The sequence below is a fragment of the Rhodamnia argentea genome, chromosome 10, assembly GCF_020921035.1.
Source record: "Rhodamnia argentea isolate NSW1041297 chromosome 10, ASM2092103v1, whole genome shotgun sequence".
Taxonomy (NCBI): Eukaryota; Viridiplantae; Streptophyta; class Magnoliopsida; order Myrtales; family Myrtaceae; genus Rhodamnia; species Rhodamnia argentea.
This window is the reverse complement of record NC_063159.1, coordinates 16,398,243-16,418,972: the sequence shown is the minus strand read 5'-3', so window position 1 is coordinate 16,418,972 and position 20,730 is coordinate 16,398,243. Positions and strand designations below refer to the sequence as shown.

Here is a 20,730-nt window from a genome sequence, read left to right as displayed (position 1 = left end):
TCAAATCTGTGAGATTTTTGCGTCCTTGGAAATATCTCGTGCATGTTACGACTACGTAAAAACAACCGACCCTATAACTAATATGAGAAGATTGTATATTTGGAAAGAATACCACCTATTCACCGATGCCGTGGGATTGCATTGCGTCGTGTCGAGCCGTGCCGGCTAATGGTTAAGGGCCGTGCCATGGATGTCACGCCAAAATTTGTGGGGGGCATTGCCTGAAAAGATCAAACGGTAGCTTAGTTAGAAACTCGTGCTTTTACTTGAAAATTCAAGAAATTTTGAAAATTCGAGTCGCATAATGAGATGTATCATTGTCGAAGTAACTCTCCGATGATGAAAGGTACTCTCCGACGGGCCTTGGACCTCTGGTTGCCGCCTTCCCTATTCCCTCCTGCCTCTCTCTCTCTCTCTTTGGCCTTTGGTGAAGAGGAGTAATATTAAGTCCCAAGATTGATAGGACAAGAGATTAATTGTCCTAGAATCAAGGTATGCTTGATTGCCTTCGCATTCGCCTTCTTACCTTAAGGCCCCAGCTATTGACTCTTTTTGGTCGGAAATAATGCTAAAGCATCCACTAAAGATGGTCTTCTAAAGGTGAAACCCACGATCTAAACACAACTTGGCCGAAAATATCTTAATATGAGAAGGATAAACATGTAATACGCCTTGTCTGAAAGACTTGAAAAGATAGAACTATAATTTCCGCCACATTAGGTATGGTCAGAGAGTTAGCTCTTTTTGGTACGAGCCTATGTCAGCACCAAGAGTGACAAAATGGGTCATGGACCCATCTTTCAAAAATGTTTCCAACCAAAAGGAAAAAAAAAACCCCCCCATTTTTAATGGCTCGGGGTGAAATATTGATTACCTAAAATTTGAATCATAGGTAGAAAACAGGTATAATAAACCGAAGATCTGCTAGTGATGGGTTCCAGTGGGTTTGGAAAGAGCCCGCTCTCAACCCGTTTAGTTAAAAAGCAATGTTAAAAGCATTTCACTCTCACGCTCTCTAGTATTATAAGAATTGAAATCCGGTTGTATTAATTTCCTCAATAACACGTAGGCACAGAGCATACATAGATATCGGAATACCAAATATAATTTACACGTTTTTAAGTAATTAATTTTTTTTTATAATAAATGCGGTAACATTCAATTATACTAAAGGGCAAAGATAAAAGGAAGAAAAGGACTTGTCAATGGTGAAAACCTTTTGCGTACGTAAAGCTAAAGTGGCAATGGTCTAGATCTTTAACTTTAACTTCAATGATGAGATTCATATGATTCCTTTAGGTTTTTTGGGCCCATTGGGCTGCCGCGATTCATCGCCGGCGACGTCACTCGTGGTCCAAATTTTGCAATGACCGCAACGATTGTAGATTTGGGAATTTCCACATCTGTAATGTTGGTCTCATTATTTTGTTTTTGTTTGTCTATTAGTTAATTTTTTTTAGATTTTTTTAGGCAAAATACCTTTGAATTTTCCGTCATTTTATTCTTTCGTCGTATTTATTTTTTAAATATACTAATTTGTCACCATAAAACAATATAGCGGCAATAGGTGACATTTAGAGGTGACCACCGGGTATGATTCTACTTGAGAATTAGACAGAATGGGCCTATTCGATGCCGAGGTGGAAGTGAACCGGTTCATTTAAACAGGGCATTATCAGTCACTGGGCAAGATCCACCGTTCTTTGCCTCACTGCCACCGCCATGCCCCACGCCATAACCCAACGGAGGAACCCATCCTGTAGGTGTTCTTATTTGTTTGCACCATGTTCATCCGCATCTCCACGTACCTTACGGGCCATTCGAAGTCCTAGCCCATTGTCCAATCTGAGCGCTCGAACTCCCTCGCCGACTTTGAGGGCCAGTCCACAAAGTTGACCGGTATTCAAATGCAACAATTTAAAGAGAAAACCTTCTAAAAACTAGAGCCCGGATATGGTCGAGCATAGGTGATAAAAAAAAATATATGGTATGGAGATATGCCAGTGCTGGTTAAATAGATCAAGTTGAAAGTGGGTCAAAAAATTTTCGATCGACCCAAATCCGTCCCGACCTACTCGTTAGAAGAGCCTAATCATTACTCTATACGAACAACGTTGGGCCGAAACTAATCCCAAATTCGACCAATGGATACCATGACATTTCAAACTTGATTGAAGCTTGAAACAAGTAGATGATAAAGACATGAAGTCCGACTCAAGGGAGAAAAAATACACAACCATTACGATGGCGTTTCGAATTCTTTTTTGCAGTTTGGTGACTTTGGTCCACATTCTCGACCCGATCCCCAATAAAAGCCCGACCCGTCGCCAGCCTTAGCACCAACCCCACAACGGCCCAAAGTTCGCTCAGAGCTCATCATGGGTCAAGCCCAACTTAAAACCCAAGCAAGCAGGCCCAGCCCAATGGCAAACCACCACCGGCCGAAGCCCTCTCCTTCCCATCTCCCTGCCTCCTCATCCATCAAGAAGCTACTCCCACACTCAAACGCAAAATGCATATATAAAAACCACACTGGGAGTTGGTTTCCTCCACGCAAAGATACGACTCGAAACTCTGTTCATCTCTCCCTACACCTTTATCAAAGGTACCCATCATCGAAGTTTTCCCCTTCATTCCCCGTATGAGCAGGAAGGATCGTATCTTTGGACCCTTTTGTTGTTGTTGTTGTTTTTTTTTTCAAAATCAACTTCTCGTGTCCAATTTGTGTAATTTGTGAATTTTCCGCTCTTTAATTAGTGCCCATCATCGTTAGTATTTATCTGCTTTTTTATCTGGGAACGAAAGTCTCTGTCTTCATTACCACCCGTTAATTAATCTGGTGCTTGCGTGCCTATGCTTCTTCCGGTGTGCCGACAAGTTGATAGAAATGGGGGTCGCCCTTGTTTCTGACCCTGTGCATCTTGCCTTTTCCCCCAACTATTGATGGTTTGCTTGTTAATTCGCATCTGCCCGTTTCTGGGTTCCGGTTCTTCCCTGATCTGAATCGGGTTTTCATTGCGTAGTCGCTTCTTGGGTATTCAAGATTTCTGCCTTCAGCTTTTTGATTTCTCGTGTTTTTTGCCTTGGGTAGATTGTTTTTTATTTTTATTTTTTTTTAATATCTCCGATGATGGTTGTTTTCTTGTCTAGTTGCATGTTATTCTCAGTGAGTCCTGGGTTTATATGGGCCGGGTTTGGTTTGTCATCATCATTTTGACGCAGTATTGAGTCAAGTTTGGCGATTTGTTCAATCCAGTGGCTGGTATGGCCAGATTCTTCATTCGGTCCTGGCTGTTATGATGCTTGTTACGAGTAAAAAAGTGAATAAGACCGGAAATCTGCACTGCACGGTTTTCTATTCTCACGTCTGCTGATTTCTCGCACCTTATCTGCACAGCATCCATCAATGTCGGGTTGCTTGTGCTAACTTGTAGCTTGATGACTCAATGTTTCTATAGGAGGATCTAAGCCATCTAAGGGGCAGACGACTTGGATTCAAGTAAATGGGAAAGAATGTACTAGCACACTGCTATTTGACTTGAGATTTGTTTGGCAATCAACCACTCAACATTTAGGAAGAGCAAAACCACTTTACTAATCTGAGGGATGGTTGCAGTTGACATTGTTATATTTATGTGGCTGTTATCAGTAGGCAAGTTGCCTTATGCTTTTGATGTATATAATTTGTTGAGATTCTTGAGAACTTTCATAATTGAAAATTTTATGCTGCTGAACATGCCTGTTGCCAATAAATGTCGTTTTTTGAACTCCGAAGTCCCAAAAGGTATTAAATTTTTTCACAAGGCCAACCTTAAAATCCAGCACAACTACGAAATGCAAACTGTGAAAGTTTGATGAGCGTAGTTTCATTATATACCCCCGATGCCTTCTTGTATGGAAATTTTCCTTTCGTAGGATCTTTTCACAGCAGGTGGTTCCATTTGTAAAAGTTACTTAAAGTAAGGATATTGTCGACTGATGTTTACGGGTGGTGTGGTACTGGTAATGGTATGAGTAGGAAGGAAAGAAGCTCAACCATTTAAATTGAGAATAACTATTCTTAAGCAATGAAACTGAAGTGGAAGCATAGGTTGGATTCTTTTTTGACTATATTTTTAAGTGAAAAATAGCATTCTTCTGAAGGAATTTGAAATCAACGTTTTAGCATTTCCTGTATTGTTTTGTATGTTTAAACTGCTTTCCATTATCTATGGTTTGTTTTTGCTGAGCTTTTGTGGTAATGCAACTTTGACGTGAACTGGCTGTTCTTGCGTCGTGTGTTGTACTGTGAAGTAGTCTCTTATTTCAGTTCAAGAATGTTCTTGGGTCCTTTAAATCCCTCAGAATCCATAGTGATTTTCCCTAGACTGATGGAAATGATGATTTAATTTTTCTTTTCTAGGCCAGAGGATTGTTCAATTCTTGTGAAAGCAAAATGGAGCATTTCATCTCTCCTTGGCTCGACTCTTCTTGTTGTTTAGGGCTGTGTTATCAATTGACTCTGGTGGATAGTTGGTGAAGAGTTTATAACCCACAAACCCTGCATATCCTACGGCAGCCCACATTCTTTTTACTCTAACTGTCTCCTTGAGTTCACGATGATGTCAAGTAAACTTGGATACTTCCCTTCTACTATACATTCTAGTATTCTTTATTTGACACGAATATATTTATTTTTCCAATAACAATGGAAGGCATATTAATGTCCTAGCTTGTTCTTAGGTTCCAAGCTCAAACCACACAACAAAAGATGCTTTCTTCTTGCTGTTATCAGTGTTATAGTTTGTGTTGTATGTTTACCTATAATATCAAAGTCTTGATTTTCTCTCTTTAAACGTCTATGGGTAGAGTGGTGAATCTGGTTCTCATCCTGCTTAAATTAAAATTAACATCTGTTTCGAGCTTGATCTGAAGATCAGTTCCAGTGGCTGCCAATAATGTCATAGTTGGTATCTGCATTTAACTGCCAATGAAAAGTTTCTAATGCCAAGCTTACGAAGCTTTTCATTCTTCTTCAGAAAGTTCTGAACTTTTACTTTGGCAAAGGAGCAATTGTTTTAGATGCAGATCATTAAATAACATTTGGATAGCGTGTCACAAATCTTTAAGAAGCAACTATAATGTTATCCAGTCAAAGGAAGTACTGAAGGTGACTTTGTGATGGATGCTATCTTGAGAGCCATCCCCAATAGAGTGAAGAGCCTGGGAAGAATTTTGTAGTATCCCTGAAAAAGAACCTGCGGAAAATGTTATATACATTAATAAAGATGATCAGCTGACACGATTGTAGTTGAATTCCAGTTTCGTCGCTGCACCAATCATTTATTTGTTTAGCTTTGCATTGTTAAAGTGGAGACATATCTGGAAAGGTTCTTTTTGCTTAAATGGATGCCAAATCTTAGATTTTTTAATGTTCTCTTTTGCCTTTTTGTGCAGGGAGTAGTCAAAAGCAACTTTTCCGTTACTTTGGATCATAAACTTCTCCTGAGATCTGGCCTTTTACAAGCTCAATAATATATGGGCTGAGGTGCACTTTTCATGGGAGGTGTTGAGGATGAGAGTGAACCAGCCTCAAAACGCATGAAGTTATCATCCAGAGTTTTGAGAGGTCTTGTAAACGGTTCATCTCGTTCAGAGCCTGTAGCTGGCTCTTCGATAGATTTAATGGCTCGGCCCCTACCAATTGAAGGGGACAAAGAAGTTATTGGTTCAAAGGGTGTTATCAAAAGAGTTGAATTTGTAAGAATTATAGCGAAGGCATTATATTCCCTTGGTTATGAAAGGAGTGGTTCTCTCTTGGAGGTAGAGTCTGGGATACCATTGCATTCCTCTGTGGTAAACATGTTCATGCAACAAATACTTGATGGTCTTTGGGATGAAAGTGTGGTGATGTTACATAAAATTGGTCTCTCAGATGAAAATTTAGTGAAGTCGGCCTCTTTCTTGATATTGGAGCAGAAATTCTTAGAACTTTTGGAGCAGGAAAAAGTCATGGATGCTCTGAAGACATTAAGGAAGGAGATCACACCTCTTTGCATAAAAAATAGCAGGGTACGTGAGCTTTCATCGTGCATTGTCTCTCCATCATCATGTGGGCTTCTTAATCAGAATAAAGTAAATAGTGCAAGAGCAAGGTCCCGTTCAGAGCTTCTGGAGGAATTGCAAAAATTACTTCCTCCAACGGTTATGATTCCTGAAAGGAGGTTGGAACATCTAGTGGAGCAGGCCCTTGTCCTGCAAAGAGATGCATGTGTGTTTCATAACTCTATAGATAAGGAAATGTCACTGTACACTGATCATCAATGTGGTAAAGATCAAATCCCTTGTCGAACTTTGCAGGTTAGTGCATCAGTAACATTTTATGCAATGGTTGTATTTTAAATTATTTGACTTCTTGATGAGAGCTTACATAGTGTTTGCTTACTATAATTTGTCAGGAATTTTTAGTGAGAGATGACTATAAATAACTGTCTTTTCTTGAAACAGGTTTTACAATCACATAATGATGAAGTCTGGCTTGTGCAATTTTCACATAATGGGAAATATTTAGCTTCTGCATCCAATGATCGATCAGCAATCATTTGGGAGGTAATGTTGCTTGCTTTGAGGTTTTTTGTGCTTACTGTTGAGTTTAATTACTGTGCTTGAAGTCAAATTTCTATCCATCCACCTTTACCTAATTTGGCTCATCATGCAATCTGATAATTGATTTGATTGGATTTAGTTCTGTCTAGTTGCTAAGAGTTTGTGATTTGTAACCGCATTCAGTTGCATTCTTGATGTAGAAGTTTCATATATTAATGTGAGGATATCATTTTAGGTAATCTTTTTACCATGTCAAACTTTCTGATCTTTCTCATTTCTTGTGCTGATAGTTTTTTCTTATCTGATGTGGTAAATTTAGAATTCTTGCTTAGCACTTAATCTCATCTGGCAGGCTGATGTTTTGTAGTATTGGGCTCACAGAAGATTGTATTTCTTGGAATATAGTGCTTTCTTCACATTCATGAATGGAGGAAGGGCTCTTTAACTTAAAAAAAAAAAAAAAAAAATACTGTATTGGAAAAGAATATGGGACAGGAATTTAGAATGATATTTTCAAGAAATGATTATCATGAAAAATTCGAATTAATGATGATTGTGAAAATATGAGCATGTTTATTCTCTGAAGAGCAAGCATGACTGAGGATATCTAGTTTGTTTTGGTAAGCGACTGAAATTGTGTTTTTTGGCTAAATTTTCAGTCTCCAGCTCCTTTGTGACTATGAACTCCTTTTTGATTGTGAATGGTGTTCTAATTGTAGGTTGATGAGAATGGCAGCGTCTCATTGAAGCATAAATTGAGTGGCCACCAGAAGCCGGTTTCTTCTGTCTGTTGGAGTCCAGATGACCGACAGCTTCTCACTTGTGGAGTTGGGGAGACAGTGAGACGCTGGGATGTCTCTTCTGGTGAATGCCTTCATGTTTACGAGAAAGCTGGCCATGGCATCATATCATGTGCGTGGTTTCCAGATGGAAAATGGATATGTTATGGTGTTAGTGATCGGAGCATCTGCATGTGCGACTTGGAGGGGAAAGAGATTGAATGCTGGAAAGGGCAGCGAACTCTTAGTATTTCTGATTTGGAAATTACTAGCAATGGAAAGCAGATCATAAGTATTTGTAGAGAAACTGCAATACTTTTACTTGACCGGGAAGCAAAATTTGAAAGATTGATAGAAGAACCTCAAACAATAACTTCTTTCTCATTGTCGAAGGATAATAGATACTTGCTCGTTAATCTCTTGAATCAAGAGATCCATCTTTGGGATATACAAGAGGATCTCAAGCTGGTTGCAAAGTACAAAGGTCTTAAGCGCAGTAGGTTTGTAATCAGATCTTGTTTTGGTGGACTAAATCAGGCCTTTGTTGCCAGCGGTAGTGAAGACTCACAGGTGTGTATTTTCCATTTGATCTTTCGTTATAAAAATACAAGACATATGCTTGCCCTTGGTAGCACAAGAGTGCATATGCATGTCTCTTGGTTGCATGAAACTACATGTGCATGGAGCTCACTAGGTGACTTCATATCTGAGCATGTTGGTCTAACTGTATATTTTATTCTACTGAGTTTAGGAAAGAACGGAGTAGATGGGTACATTACCTATCAGTTTTTCTTTCTCTAAAGCGATCAAGTTTTTAACAACATGGCCTTGTACATTTGCATAAATTAAGCAATGACCGCATGTTGTTGGAAATCCTACTTAAGAGGGTCTTGTGCTTTCTGTTCACTTCAATGGATCAGTACTGGCGATGCTGCTGATGAGGAATCTCTTGGGTTTTTGCTCTCTCTCTCTCTCTCTTGGGACATTATTGGCTCAATCATCGATTCATGTTGTTTAAGTTTGAAAGAGATAATTAGTCCTGCGCCATCACTTGACAATCAACTTCCTGTAGTGGCACTATGTTACGCTGTTTATATCTTTTGTTGGCTAGTTACACGATTTAGGCCACTGCAAATGTTCAATAATTGCTGTCCATTAGCAGTGGCAAGGTTGTGAGTCAAGTCTTTTCTAATTAGAATGCTCATGACGTTTTCTCTAACCATATGTACTGTGAACATGTGCATGCAACAGCGAGAGAAGGTTTGGTAGGAAGTTTTAGAAACTTTTGATGTGAAAGTTTGATAGTTATACTTTATTGTGGTTTGATTCTTTTCCCTTTTATTTCTTATATTCACCAGTTTGGTAGGACAGAGAGGAGATTATGGAGGTTGAAGAACTGTGTTGAAGGTGTTTTTGAATCCTTATTTGTGGTACTCTCTAGTAATGATGAAGTTTCCTGTTGGTATGTGTTTAGGTTTACATATGGCAGAAAGGCTCGGGGGAGCTGATCGAGCCTTTGCCAGGTCACTCGGGAGCTGTGAACTGCGTGAGCTGGAACCCAGCAAACCACCACATGTTGGCGTCGGCCAGTGACGACCGCACCATCCGGATATGGGGCTTGAATGAGCTAAACACGAGGCCCAAGGGTGGTCGCTCCAATGGGGTCCACTACTGTAATGGTAATGGCACTAGCTGAAGAAGAAGAAGAAGAAAGATGATGGCCTGTCAGTCGCTGATACTGCTTTCTTAGCCATTGCTTTGGTGTAAATACTCTTATGTTCATCTAAAAAGCGGACACATTCATGTCAGACCAAGCATGTGAATCCTCAGCGAACTTCCTGGTAATAAATTTCTGATATTTCATCATAACGTGTGGGCATCTGGTGAATAGACCATTGATCTCTCAGGCTGTGCTCTGTTCGTACACATTATAACCCATTTCTTGATTTTGTTTTCCTATCAGATTAACACTACTTGCTCGGCAGATATTAAACTGGTACTCGTCTGTAGGGTTACCATTATCCGGTTATCGCAAGTTCCAAATGTTAAAAAATCTGCAGCTTTTCTTTTACATCAATTCTTTTGCGGGCTAAAGGAGTGCGTCAGTCAGTCTATATTGTATGTTTCATTCTTTCGGTAGCCTGCGTTGAAAGTAGGAAACAACAAAAAGTATGGAAAAGGCCATTCACTTCAACCGGGAAGTGGGAACTACTTTCTCATTTTTGCATCTCATTGAGAGATTGTGTTCCTCTTAGGCCTGTCTTCTTGCTATGGTTTAGATTCGTGGTTTCAGGTTTCGAGCTGTCCAGTGCGGGACCTAGTGGCCATATATCCATTTCCAAGTTCTTTTGCCGGAATCTTGTCCTTGGAGTTTGGCTTCTAGTACCCCTTGTCATGCCATTGTAAGTTTTCCTTCGGCACGGGGAAGGGAACGTTTTCCTTTCAGAAGAAATGTAGGATGACATTTTGGATTTTCAGTATAGCCCAAGTAATCTTTCTCTTCACCGAAGTCGCTTATAACGACCAGAGCAGAGCGGAACGTTTGTCGTCGCTATAGCTTTCTCCGTAAAGACCGATTCGAGAGTTTGGAACCGAAGGGACAAATTTGTCGTGAAGAGGTCTATTAGGAGAAGAAATCTACGACTTCGTCAGCAAACGAGCATATGAAGTTGTTGATCTAGGATGTCTCCATTGCAGCAGATGTTTTGTTCGGTCTTTTCTCATCTATGGGTCGCTTTTCTTGTGGAGTGTATGTTAAGTGAACCAGAGCAAAGTACCAAGAATAGGGTTATGGTAGGTAAAACTGACATAAACCAAAAGAAGTTGAGAAAATGGGGGAGCAATGTAATACTTCAGGGGGAGGAGTAGATGTCAATGAAACCATAAAAGAGATAAAAATTAAGTTCACGATTGCTTTTACAACGTCAATCCAACGTTCTTAAGATTTGTCGGATGGATTAGAAGTCGAATGTTCGTCGTGCATATAAGGCAAAGAGATCGAAAAATTGGGTCCGTTGTGTAGTCTTTCTTTTGCATGGTTACCGACTAGTTTTAGATTATTCACTCTTATTTGAATCATTTACTAACGTTGATGAGGTCGCTTTCGAATTATTAACTTTTTCTAATAACTTGCCCACTTTTATTGAAGTTATCATCCGATATATAAAAATCGCGGCGTAACAGACCTTTTTTCTAATGAAATTTAGCTTTTTTTTTTAAAACCAGTCCATGTGGACCGAATTTTTTAAAAAAATCTGCCATGTGGACTGATTTTTTTTTAAAATTGCCCCATGGACTAACTTTTTTTTGAAAAAAAATTCACGTAATATTAAAAGATTAATAATAAATGCCATGTAATCATTTTGGCCGGAATCTTTCGCCATTAGCACTTAATTCAATTTTTTTTATTTGGCACTTAAAATGAGCCGGCAAAAAATTTTGGTACCAAATTGAGCGTCATGAACTTTGGCACTTCTGATGCTCTTTTGCCAAAAATAATAATAATAATACAGACTAAGTTTGGTTTGGCAACTCCTTTTTTCAGCCATCTTCCAAAATACCAACTCCAGTGAGTTTGCCGCGAAGACTGAGGACTGGCACATTACAGATCGTCCATCAGATTCATGACGACGATGGAGAAGTATGGAGGCTATCCGATCGACCAACATCGTCTTGATAGGTCTTCAAACCTCCAAATTCCGGATTTTTTTCATCAATGGAGGTGCTCAGGTTCGGCAGTCCTTGTTCCAAACCTCACTGGAAAAGATGCCAAGAGGTTGTTTATGGGGATTCTACTCTCATGTCGTCAATGCTTCTTGAAAAGCTTGTCCAAGATTTCAATGGACAACGATGATTCATGCGGCCGCACGCGGTTTCGTTACGAGAAGAAGATTATATTGCCTTGAAGATGTTTGGTATCAACAAGGTTTTCTTGATTCAACTTCCTCAATATGATTACTAATCTCTGGAACACCAGAACCAAAAAAACAAGACGGGGGCAAATCCAAGGTGGGGTTCATACACTGGAGATTGATTTACAAGCTAAAGCCCTTTGCCGTGACGGTCTTTTAAGCCACGCTGAATGAGCTTGCGGTGCTCTCGACATACTTTCTGGCTCCCTTGAACCATCTCTTGTCGCCCGCTTGAGCCTTGCAGATGTATAGCTTCCCGTCCTTGACGGTGGCGGTAATCAGCTGGTGCTTCCCTCCCTCGTCCCCGTCGGCGGTCCTCGTCAACACTGACAAGAAGAAGTATTTCTTCCCGTTGATCTCGGGGGCCGACGACTCCAGGATGTTAGCTGTCGCCACGGCATCACTCTCAAAACCGCCCTGTGCACCAAATTTTCTTACGTTTTCATTGAGAAAAAAGAGGTCGTTCGACACAACCCGCTTAAGTTGAGGAGGTCGTCACACCAACAGTGCAACAACAAAGGATGGCCGGGTGAGAATTGACATCACAACCTTTAACGATGAGTGCGCGCAGGATTCTTATTTAAGTCGCACGAATTTTCCCGAATTCTTAACTATCAGTGAAGTATCCACCCCTCAATCATCTTCTATAGAGCTTCAAATTCCAGAAAACTTGGGTTTGAATAGTACTTGAAATGGTAATGTGGGACAAAATTTACCTCAGAGTCAGTCTTGCCAGAGTAAGCCTGCTTGCCCAGCAGATAGTTGACCTGCAAAGAGATGAGAGGCGTTGTTATTAGCTCTGCGTGTGCTCATCTAAAACATTTTCACGGAGACTCTTGAGAGGGAAAATTCAGAGCTTTACTTCAGAGAGGAAGTTTTCGGGAGAGCCATAGTCAGTGATGGATTTCTTATCGGTGGGAGTGACCATGACGGCGACGTTGGTGGTGGTGTCGAAGTTGTCCTCATACCGGACGACCTGACCAGGGTACTCCACCTCTTTGCTCGGGTTCCACTTGGACGGAATCGACAGCTTGAACCCGTTCCCGGTGTACGGCAAGAAGTCCGTGTTGGTCTTCGGCTTCCCAAACACATTGGCTGCAACATTTTGCATCCAAAGATTCGGATCAGACTCTTGCGAATGCCATCGTGCAATTCCCAAAACTCAAAAAGAGTGCCGGTTCGCTAACACAGGTTGCGCAGCGTAGTTTGCCTAATTCTTTTCATTCAAACGAGCAAGTGCTAAGTCACGAAATTTATCATCGCCGCTCTCTCTCTGACGGTTCAAACTTTCGATTCCAACTGTCTATGTACTCAAGACTTCAAATGGTGTCCGAGCTTCGAGGGCTCTCGAGTCGAATTCCAATTCCTCCCAGCGCATTGCGCGCACGAACACTCCTTTTATCCAACGCAAGAAGACTACACAACTTTCGGCTTTCATCGTCTCGATCAGTGCCAGATTTCTAATAGCTTGACCATGGACTAAACGATCAAGCACCCAGTTCGAGACCAGACCCCATGTATATCTTTGACATCTAAGTGACCTATCGGAAACAATTCTAGCGACGAGCGCGCACACAGATTATCGAATCTAGTAGAGACCCAAATGAGAAAAAAGCGAGGGGGGGTGTGGTGGAAGGGAATTGCATCGTACCAGCTTCACCGTAGGCGGCATCGGCAGGAGACGCCTTGGACCCGACGGCCGCGGCTCCAACGAGAACCGTGAGGGCCAGGCGGCGCGACACGGCGGCGGCGCTGCCCTCTTCCTCGGCGGCGGCAGCCTGCTTTTGGGCCCGGCAGGCTAGTTGGGCGGGCTTGAAGCTCGGGGCGAAGCGCTGCGACGGGGTCCTGGCAGGAGTGGTGAGCGCATTGTGGTGGAAGAAGCAAGTGGTCGACGCCATTTTTTCTTCTCTAAGATCTCTCTCTCTCTATCTCTCTCGCTACTAACGCTTCCGTTCTCTGCAATGGAGTGGGATTATGAACGATGCGCAAAAGAAATGAAATGGGGTCGGAATATGTGAAGGGAATTGGCCGAGTTTCGGATATTGGATGTGGGAAAATGGATGACGAGAAGATCTCGTCTTTGATGTGGGATAAGGCTGCGGCGGCTCTCATTGGTACCACGTGGCACTGTCGTGGCTCCGACAACCGCCACGTCAGCCTCGTTAAAAGGAAAGACGAGATTGGTTGGAAGCACATTCGACACGTGTGGGAGGCCCAATTGGTGAAATTGGGCTGACCTCTTCGAACTAGCAGTGGCATAAATTAAGCCCATCTCTTTTTAGAAAACTCTTTATTTTATTTTATTTTTATTTTTGGGTTACCCATTCTTCATGGCATTTGTCTCTAGATGAAACTTATTTGGTATCTTGATCAAATTCCGCGCGTCGGATTGCTTCCATCTCTTATCCGGTAGAGGGTAGATGAACTACCGCGATATTTAAGAAGATCTACTCATCTTGTATGACCTTGACAAGGCTAAAGTGTGTAATTACATATGTTTTCGATTGGGATGAGCATAATTTCATGTAAGAACTAAATCCTGAAGCTGATGGAAACTAGTCTAATTTCAGGTTTTATATTTTTTGGAACCTGTACTATGTGGTTCAATTGCCGATTCCCAATTAGGAATCGGATCGAACATTGAGATATGGAGATTCGGATCGGAGTTTATGAAACCTTTAAAATAGAAATTGATATATAATAGAGAGAGAGAGAGAGAGAGAGACAGAGAGAAAGAGAGAGAGTTGGAGAAAGTTCTTTCAGAGTCTCTTCAACATTGTCGGACGCTTACTATTGATAGTTGTCCGTCGTTGATCCACAAGAGCATAGAAGGTTACCTTGGCTTCCTCCATCTTTTTGCTTTTTGGCTACGAGTCTCGAGATGTTCATATCTCGCTCAATACTCTTCATCAACGCTGGTTTTGATCGCTAGTAATCACTGAAACTTACGTCCCGAAGTTGATTGCCAAGCTACCATTTCATTTGGCCTTGTTCACCAAGTAATGCTTCTATTTTGAAAGGTTCTGTTTTAGGTTAGGAGCAACCGATACTATGAATCCTTTGTTGAGAAAGCAACACGATCCATTTGAGTTTGATTCTCCGAATTCGAAGATTTGATGTTAGTTTAGACCGAACTTAAGCCGAAATCCGAGCTTGAAATACCTAAAATTTTCTTTTCAATCTTGCTCGATAAAATGTTTGAGAGCATAAGGGTGTGTTTTACACAATATATGTTATTTGTTAGCTGTTAAGCATGATTTCGCCATATTTCATCATTACTGAAGTTCCATCCGAACAAATCTTTGCATTTTTCTTGTTTTATGTCGTCACACGATTCTATGATATTCCATGGCGTGCAATGATAAGTATATAATTTGGAACCATTAGTCCAAGCTTCAATTTTTAACGATACCCAAGACTAAGACTTTTAATTCATTAATCTTTAACATTTTTTGTTTGTCTAAATTTAAATTGTAGTGGATTGTAGCAGCAAATGATGGTCATTAAAAATGATGATTGGTTGTAATCATTCAATTAAGAATATATGTGAAATCGGGATAAATCTTGGAATTTGTGATAAAGTAGGTTCCAAGTACTAAGGTATGTAAGGTGTATCCCAAGTTTCAAAAATTAGGAAACCGATTTCGACGGACAGATTTCAAGTTTCGGGTGAAATGCGGATCGATCCTAAATCACCCACCCCTAAATTTTAAGTCTCGAATGTCATCTTAAAGTTTGGGCACGGCATATGTCCCTTTTGCTGGAGGAATTTCACGTCCAACACGACATCAACTCCCAAGGGTGGCCAATCCTTTACTCGATCTTGTCAAGCATAACGTGACGCAAGGGATGTTCTTTGATTATTAGTCAAATCTCTTGGGGCATGGAACTTTAGAAGTCACTCCAGCTATGGACGACCCGAATTCAATTGCATTTTTTTGGTTTAAATTTACTTGAAGCTTCGGAATGCAATGCATTAGACGTTACTTATAGTCGCAAATAGGGTCTTGTTTGATCAATTAATCTGCTGAAACGACACATGTATTTTTGATCCGGACGCGTGATGATATAAGTCAACTAAAAGTAATTTCCCCGATCTCCCAAAAAAATTCCTTCTCACAGTTCACAAATGCCGAACGTGGCGATCTTTTCCCGACACGCCGCTTGCTTTGGCGGAAGCCGCTTTTGAATTCGGGGGACCCCGTCGAGGAATTCGTAAATCCGCGTCTAGGAGGCCAAGATGTCAAGATTAATTTTAAAACATTAAATACGACAATGTGAATTAATGGGTTTTTTGTTTTAATTATTGCTACCGTTCCAATTTTAGATTGAAATTTGAATAATAATATCCTCGAGCTCTTAAAAAAATAAAAATAAATCCTGAACGATCCACAATTCATGATCCGGGCTTGTGAGCAGCGAATCCCTTCAATCTGGTTCAAGAATGGTAGGTGCACGAGCCGGATCAGACGGTGAGCACAAGCCCTTCGCCTTCATGCGGTCACGTGCCCCGACAGGATTACCTTACAATAATCGAAAAGAATTTCCCATTACCATAAAGTGAAAACATGCCTTCCCACAGAAAAAAAGAAAAAAAAAATTTCCTGACGTGCTCTTATCTACCGAAACTATAAAAAAAAGGTCGAAAGTGTTCGATCTTTGAGCGATTAGTCCACGCTATATCATTGTAGATTCGCTTATCACGGAGAGCACCTTATAAATTTATCGAGAACAGCTTCGATACAGCACGATCTGTTCACTTCTCAAAAGAAAACCTTTTCACCAATCGGATTAACCCCGACATGAATTGATGTATGGGTCTAAATCCGGTGTTACCGACATTCATAACGTGTGTTTTGCCTAATGGAGAGTCATTCGCAATATCAACGATCCCTCTACCATTAGAAAAATTATCAAAAAAAAAAAAATCTAACTTATTATAATTATGTCAATTCAATCATAATTTTTTTTTTACTAATTGAATTCTAAACCTTTTACATTTGTGCCAATTCAGTCCGTTTGGCCAAATGTGACCCGCCAGTACTAACGTGATAATTTTTAATGATAAGTTAATATTTCTAATAATTTTCATTGTTTTTTTTTTTTCATCTCGTTCTTCCTCTAGCCGATCGCGACCGCCCGTAGGCAAGGTGGGGCCTAGCCACTATTCAATAGTAGAGAAAAAAAGTGGAAAAGAAAATTAGAATTTTGTAAACTCGTTTTTAAATTTTCACGGAGAGAGAAACTGGCAATAAATAATTTCAAGGGTCAAATCGAGTCAAGCGGCTAAACTAATCTTCTTCTTAAAAAAAAATAATTTATTTTTGTTTTTTATTTTTATTATTTAAGCACAAAAAGGCGAAACTGGTGGCACGACAATCAACCATTCTTATCAGAATCTTTCGTAACAAATCGAATCTCAAGCTCTCTGCTTCCTTCGATGCTCACGAGCTGCGTCTCTCTCAGCTATTGATCTTCAACAGCAAGAAGAAGAAGAAGACGAAGAAAAGACGAAGAAGAAGAGGAATCGTGCTCTTTCACATCCGGTTTGTGATCCTTCGGCTCTTTGATTTCGCCGTTCGCTTCTTGCGCGGCTCATTACTGAACTCCCTGTCCCCCTTTTATCCGGCGATTTTGATTCATTCACCGGTTGCACGACTCGATCGGTGTCCGCATTGATCGCGGCCGAATTTCTTCGCTTGCCGAGCGAAATTCGCAATCTTACGTATGTGATCGTTCCGCCACGAATCAGTGATTCTCGTTTTTCGGCATCTCGTAGTGGCCGTACAATTTTTTTTTTTCCCTCTTCCTTTTTGATCTGAACTAGTAGCTGCACAATTTTGTAGTTTGTGTTTTTTGCTTCGTTGACTGTCTTTTTCCTGCGTTTGAGTTAATGAACACTGTGGCTGGCTCATTGATGGCAGTGGTTTCCTTATACGTGTGTGACGAAATGCTGTTTGTTGTACTTAGACACTGATCAGTGATCGTAATGCATGTTTTCCCCAATTTTTATGGGCCTCGGAGCAGTACTAGTGCAGTGTATTTTGATGGTTGGCTTCTACAGTTTGTTGATGCCGATATCTGCTGTGCATGGCGGTGGAATTTAATTAACCCATATTAGTCTAGGACCATCTACCTGCTCTGGTGTCAGGTCATGTTTAAGTTTAAAGGGTCAATTCTGTGGACCTCCAGAAATTGGAAAATGATGCAGAACCATGGCGCTTCAGATTGATATGATGCAGCTGGTGGTTAAGAATTTCAGCTGTCCGATCTTTTGCTGTTGGAGTAAAACTTTGGCTGGTTTATACTGTGAGCAGGGTTGCCTCTGCATATAGTTTTAACTTCAGGAATAAGCTAGCAAAGCTGTGCATCATCGTCGCATGATATTGCTTCCGAACATCTCATAAGGATTAGGACTTATGCATTCTCTTGCATGACCTAAATGTCCAAAGGGTTTGCTTCATTGAGTTCCAGGAACAATGCTTGAGAAAAAAACAGCTGAGAATGTATTCAACGAGATTGTGGAAACATTCGCTGAGAATGTTCCAAAGCAGAAGTCTGTTTCATTCCTTGAGGGGGACAAGTCCGAAGCAGTTACTTCTCAATTTAAAAGGCTCTTTGGACGCCAGAATCCGCTTCACCGTCTATTGGGGGGTGGAAAATGTACGATGTCCTGGTTAGCTTTGTTAATTTGGTGAAGTTGTGATGCTTTTTGAACATATTCCTGACCAAATTGTGCAGCTGCTGATGTGTTACTGTGGAGGAACAAGAAGATATCAGCAAGTGTCTTAGCTGGTGCAACTGCCTTATGGGTGCTCTTTGAATGGCTTGACTACCACTTTCTGACGCTTGCAAGTTTCGCTCTGATCCTTGGCATGCTAGTTCAGTTTCTGTGGTCAAATGCTTCTGGCTTATTGAGCAGGTTAACAAATTCCTACATGTTTTCTTCCCTTTTTCTTGATTCAATGGATATTTTTCAATAGCGCTTGGTTCTAAATAAATTTCTTCTTTTGTACTTAGCAGGTCAGCATCCAAACCCCCTCGTCTTGTGGTGCCTAATGATCTGTTTGTTAAAATTGGGAAGTCAGTAGGAGTTGAAGTTAATCAAGCTTTGGAATACCTCCAGGATGTTGCTCTGGGAGGAAACTTGAAACAATTCCTCATTGTGAGTTCAGTTTTCCCTTTTCCTTTTTGGGTGTTGTCACTGTATGTGTATGGTATGATGTCCTCGATTGTAGTCCTTTTCTTCTTTTATTGTTACGTGCAGCAGGTTTGTTGTCAAACATCTCATGTTTGTATGTGTCATTTTTGGAGTATGGAGCTGATGGGCGAAGGAAAGATGACATGAACATGATGATTATTTCTGGGGCTGTGATATGTGATTGACTTTGTTGGTAGATGACATGACATGAACATGATGATATGTGATATTGAATTGGACTACACTGTATCAACATCCTAATTTTGGTCTACTCGTCTACAAGTTTTTATGTATCTTTCTTGGTAGGGAATCTCTTGATGGTGGGTGATGTCTCTGCTGGATAATTTCGGTAGATGGGCAATATCTTGTTGTTAATTGTGGATCAAGGGTGTTTCTCGTCATAAATATCAGATCACCACTAATTGCACAATGACAACATGGAAATTCTTAGGTCACTAACTGTGGATGATTAAACTAACATACGCCATGAGTGCAAAAATCAAATTATGGTACAAGAGAACTTTCTCCAATGTGCACGCGATACAACATTGCATTAACAGAACCAGCATAGCTTAATCACCCACAACAGCCTTTGCTATATATATACATATATATATGTAAGTATATGTATGGTCGAAAGCCTTTGCCACATTTAAAATCTCCTCTTCTTAGATGTGAGTTTTTTATTTCCTTGTTTGTTGTGCAATGTCTTACAAGCCTAATTTGGTCATCAGCATGTTGTTGTTGCCCTTTCAAATGTTTTGCGACATTTAAATTCTGCTGATAGCTCAAAAAAAAAAAAAAAAAAAATTCTACTGATGGCGCACTGATAGTTTTTAATTCAAGAGTTGGTTCATAGATATGCAATGCAAGATATTTCATGCTCAGCTTCTAATGCTTTCCTAAGAAACTATTCTGTTGGTAAGTTGCAACAAGCTTAGTAGTCAGCTTGTCTTGGCAATATTTGCTCTGATAACGAGACGCTTTGCAGGTCGTGGGGAGCCTATGGGCAGCAGCTATAATAGGGAGCTGGTGCAATTTTATAACAGTGTTGTACATTGGTGAGAAGATATTTACATGAGAACATATTCCTCCATTGTTAGGATTCTATTAACTAATAGTCTGGAGTCTGATAGCATGGTGCCTGTGTCTATCTTGATGGCTGCCTTAATTTCATGTGAAATCAGCATCACTGACCCTGACAATGAGCTAAATGCTGGAACACACAATGTGTTTCATGTTAATGATCACGGACAAAAAATGATCCAACACTCACATGGTTCCTTCCATCATAAAATCCTGGAAATTTTCAACTTCCCGGGGGAATGCACCATCCATGCTGTTATGCACTAATTTCTAGAGTGCATATCGATGGTGGGGGTTTATGTAGGAATTTGGAAGAATTAATAAAAGATAGGATAATCTCAAGGAAAAAATCATGGCCAATCAGGACCTTCACTTTAGCACGATATTCTGCCGCTTTATAGATGTTTTATAGGATTATAACCCATAATTAGTGGAAGAGAGCTGTTTTCTTCTTCCACGGCAATAGACCGAGTTTTAGTGTATATAAGCTAATTCATTGCAGTAAACAGTAAAACACTTTACAGTATCATTTCACTTGTATCTTCTCATGGTTCATACTTATTTTCAGTGATTACATGGCTAAAAATTTCCTTCTTACTGAAGGGTTTGTTGCTGCTCACACATTACCTGTTCTATATGAGAGCTACGAAGATCAAGTTGACAGCTTCGGCAACCAGGTCATGGACCAGCTTCAGCATCACTACCATAAATTGGATACTGGTTTTCTCAGCAAGATCCCCAAAGGGAAGCTCAGGGCCAAGAAGTTCGAATAGACTACTTCAAAAGTGCATGAGATTGATTGATACATCTCCATATCATCTCTCATGCCTGCCATTCATGGGCCTTGAACAGATATAGTTGTATGAATAGTTTTGCATGATCATATTAAGGCTGCACAAAGTCGTTCTTGTGCCTTGAACTGTGGCTTATGTTAATGACTATTCTCGATTCCGCTACGCATTAACTGACAATGAAGTGGGAGAACTAGAAATAGGTTCAAAGGCTGGCATTTGTTCGTTCACTTTTTTTTTTGGCATTTGTTCGTTCACTTGTCAGTGTTTTCTTTCTGCTGATTCTTTTCCTCTAGTGAGTTGCTCATGGTAAGACCGGAAATTCATTGTCGAGATTTCAAAGGTGATTTGATCGAGACACAGATGATGGCGAGGTG

General features: G+C 40.5%; 3 protein-coding genes across 8 annotated transcripts; 2 read left to right on the top strand and 1 right to left on the bottom strand.

Annotated features, from left to right (window-relative positions):
- The first annotated feature begins 2,469 nt into the window (after positions 1 to 2,469).
- Positions 2,470 to 9,233, top strand: LOC115730112 (WD repeat-containing protein 26 homolog). Of its 5 annotated transcripts, XM_030660713.2 has the most exons (6): positions 2,508 to 2,605; positions 5,019 to 5,021; positions 5,437 to 6,339; positions 6,487 to 6,588; positions 7,305 to 7,934; positions 8,839 to 9,233. In XM_030660713.2, the coding sequence occupies exons 3-6, from the start codon at positions 5,539 to 5,541 to the stop codon at positions 9,058 to 9,060; spliced, it is 1,755 nt and encodes a 584-aa protein (XP_030516573.1). In that variant the 5' UTR covers positions 2,508 to 2,605; positions 5,019 to 5,021; positions 5,437 to 5,538; the 3' UTR covers positions 9,061 to 9,233. The 5 variants fall into 5 exon arrangements, with proteins under 5 accessions (XP_030516574.1, XP_030516573.1, XP_048126971.1 ...); XM_030660714.2 differs by lacking the exon at positions 5,019 to 5,021 and having other exon boundaries at positions 2,470 to 2,605; XM_048271014.1 differs by lacking the exons at positions 2,508 to 2,605; positions 5,019 to 5,021 and adding an exon at positions 2,704 to 2,946.
- Positions 9,234 to 11,262: 2,029 nt separating this feature from the next.
- On the bottom strand, positions 11,263 to 13,352 carry LOC115733090 (oxygen-evolving enhancer protein 2-2, chloroplastic). The gene is made up of 5 exons (XM_030663764.2): positions 13,214 to 13,352; positions 12,927 to 13,183; positions 12,138 to 12,370; positions 11,992 to 12,042; positions 11,263 to 11,692 (listed from the first exon to the last, which is right to left on the bottom strand). Exons 2-5 carry the CDS (start codon positions 13,171 to 13,173, stop codon positions 11,432 to 11,434), a joined length of 792 nt encoding a protein of 263 aa, XP_030519624.1. The 5' UTR covers positions 13,174 to 13,183; positions 13,214 to 13,352; the 3' UTR covers positions 11,263 to 11,431.
- Positions 13,353 to 16,693: 3,341 nt separating this feature from the next.
- Positions 16,694 to 20,518, top strand: LOC115729427 (reticulon-like protein B8). Of its 2 annotated transcripts, none has more exons than XM_030660010.2 (6): positions 16,694 to 16,821; positions 17,750 to 17,938; positions 18,017 to 18,197; positions 18,299 to 18,440; positions 19,468 to 19,537; positions 20,166 to 20,518. In XM_030660010.2, exons 2-6 carry the CDS (start codon positions 17,755 to 17,757, stop codon positions 20,333 to 20,335), a joined length of 747 nt encoding a protein of 248 aa, XP_030515870.1. In that variant the 5' UTR covers positions 16,694 to 16,821; positions 17,750 to 17,754; the 3' UTR covers positions 20,336 to 20,518. The 2 variants fall into 2 exon arrangements, with proteins under 2 accessions (XP_030515870.1, XP_030515868.1); XM_030660008.2 differs by having other exon boundaries at positions 18,296 to 18,440.
- Positions 20,519 to 20,730: the final 212 nt, after the last annotated feature.

Bases quoted from the DNA above. Each gene is read 5' to 3' on its own strand.
- LOC115733090 (XM_030663764.2), bottom strand. From the start codon at position 13,173: ATGGCGTCGACCACTTGCTTCTTCCACCACAATGCGCTCACCACTCCT. The intron at 12,371-12,926 runs GTACGATGCAAT...AAAATGTTGCAG, and splicing joins TGCCGCCTACGGTGAAGCTG to CCAATGTGTTTGGGAAGCCG. The intron at 11,693-11,991 runs GTAAATTTTGTC...TTTGGTGCACAG, and splicing joins CTGGCAAGACTGACTCTGAG to GGCGGTTTTGAGAGTGATGC.
- LOC115730112 (XM_030660714.2), top strand. From the start codon at position 5,539: ATGGGAGGTGTTGAGGATGAGAGTGAACCAGCCTCAAAACGCATGAAG. The intron at 6,340-6,486 runs GTTAGTGCATCA...TTCTTGAAACAG, and splicing joins TCCCTTGTCGAACTTTGCAG to GTTTTACAATCACATAATGA. The intron at 7,935-8,838 runs GTGTGTATTTTC...GTATGTGTTTAG, and splicing joins GCGGTAGTGAAGACTCACAG to GTTTACATATGGCAGAAAGG.
- LOC115729427 (XM_030660008.2), top strand. From the start codon at position 17,755: ATGCTTGAGAAAAAAACAGCTGAGAATGTATTCAACGAGATTGTGGAA. The intron at 17,939-18,016 runs GTACGATGTCCT...CAAATTGTGCAG, and splicing joins TCTATTGGGGGGTGGAAAAT to CTGCTGATGTGTTACTGTGG. The intron at 18,198-18,295 runs GTTAACAAATTC...TTTTGTACTTAG, and splicing joins GCTTCTGGCTTATTGAGCAG to CAGGTCAGCATCCAAACCCC.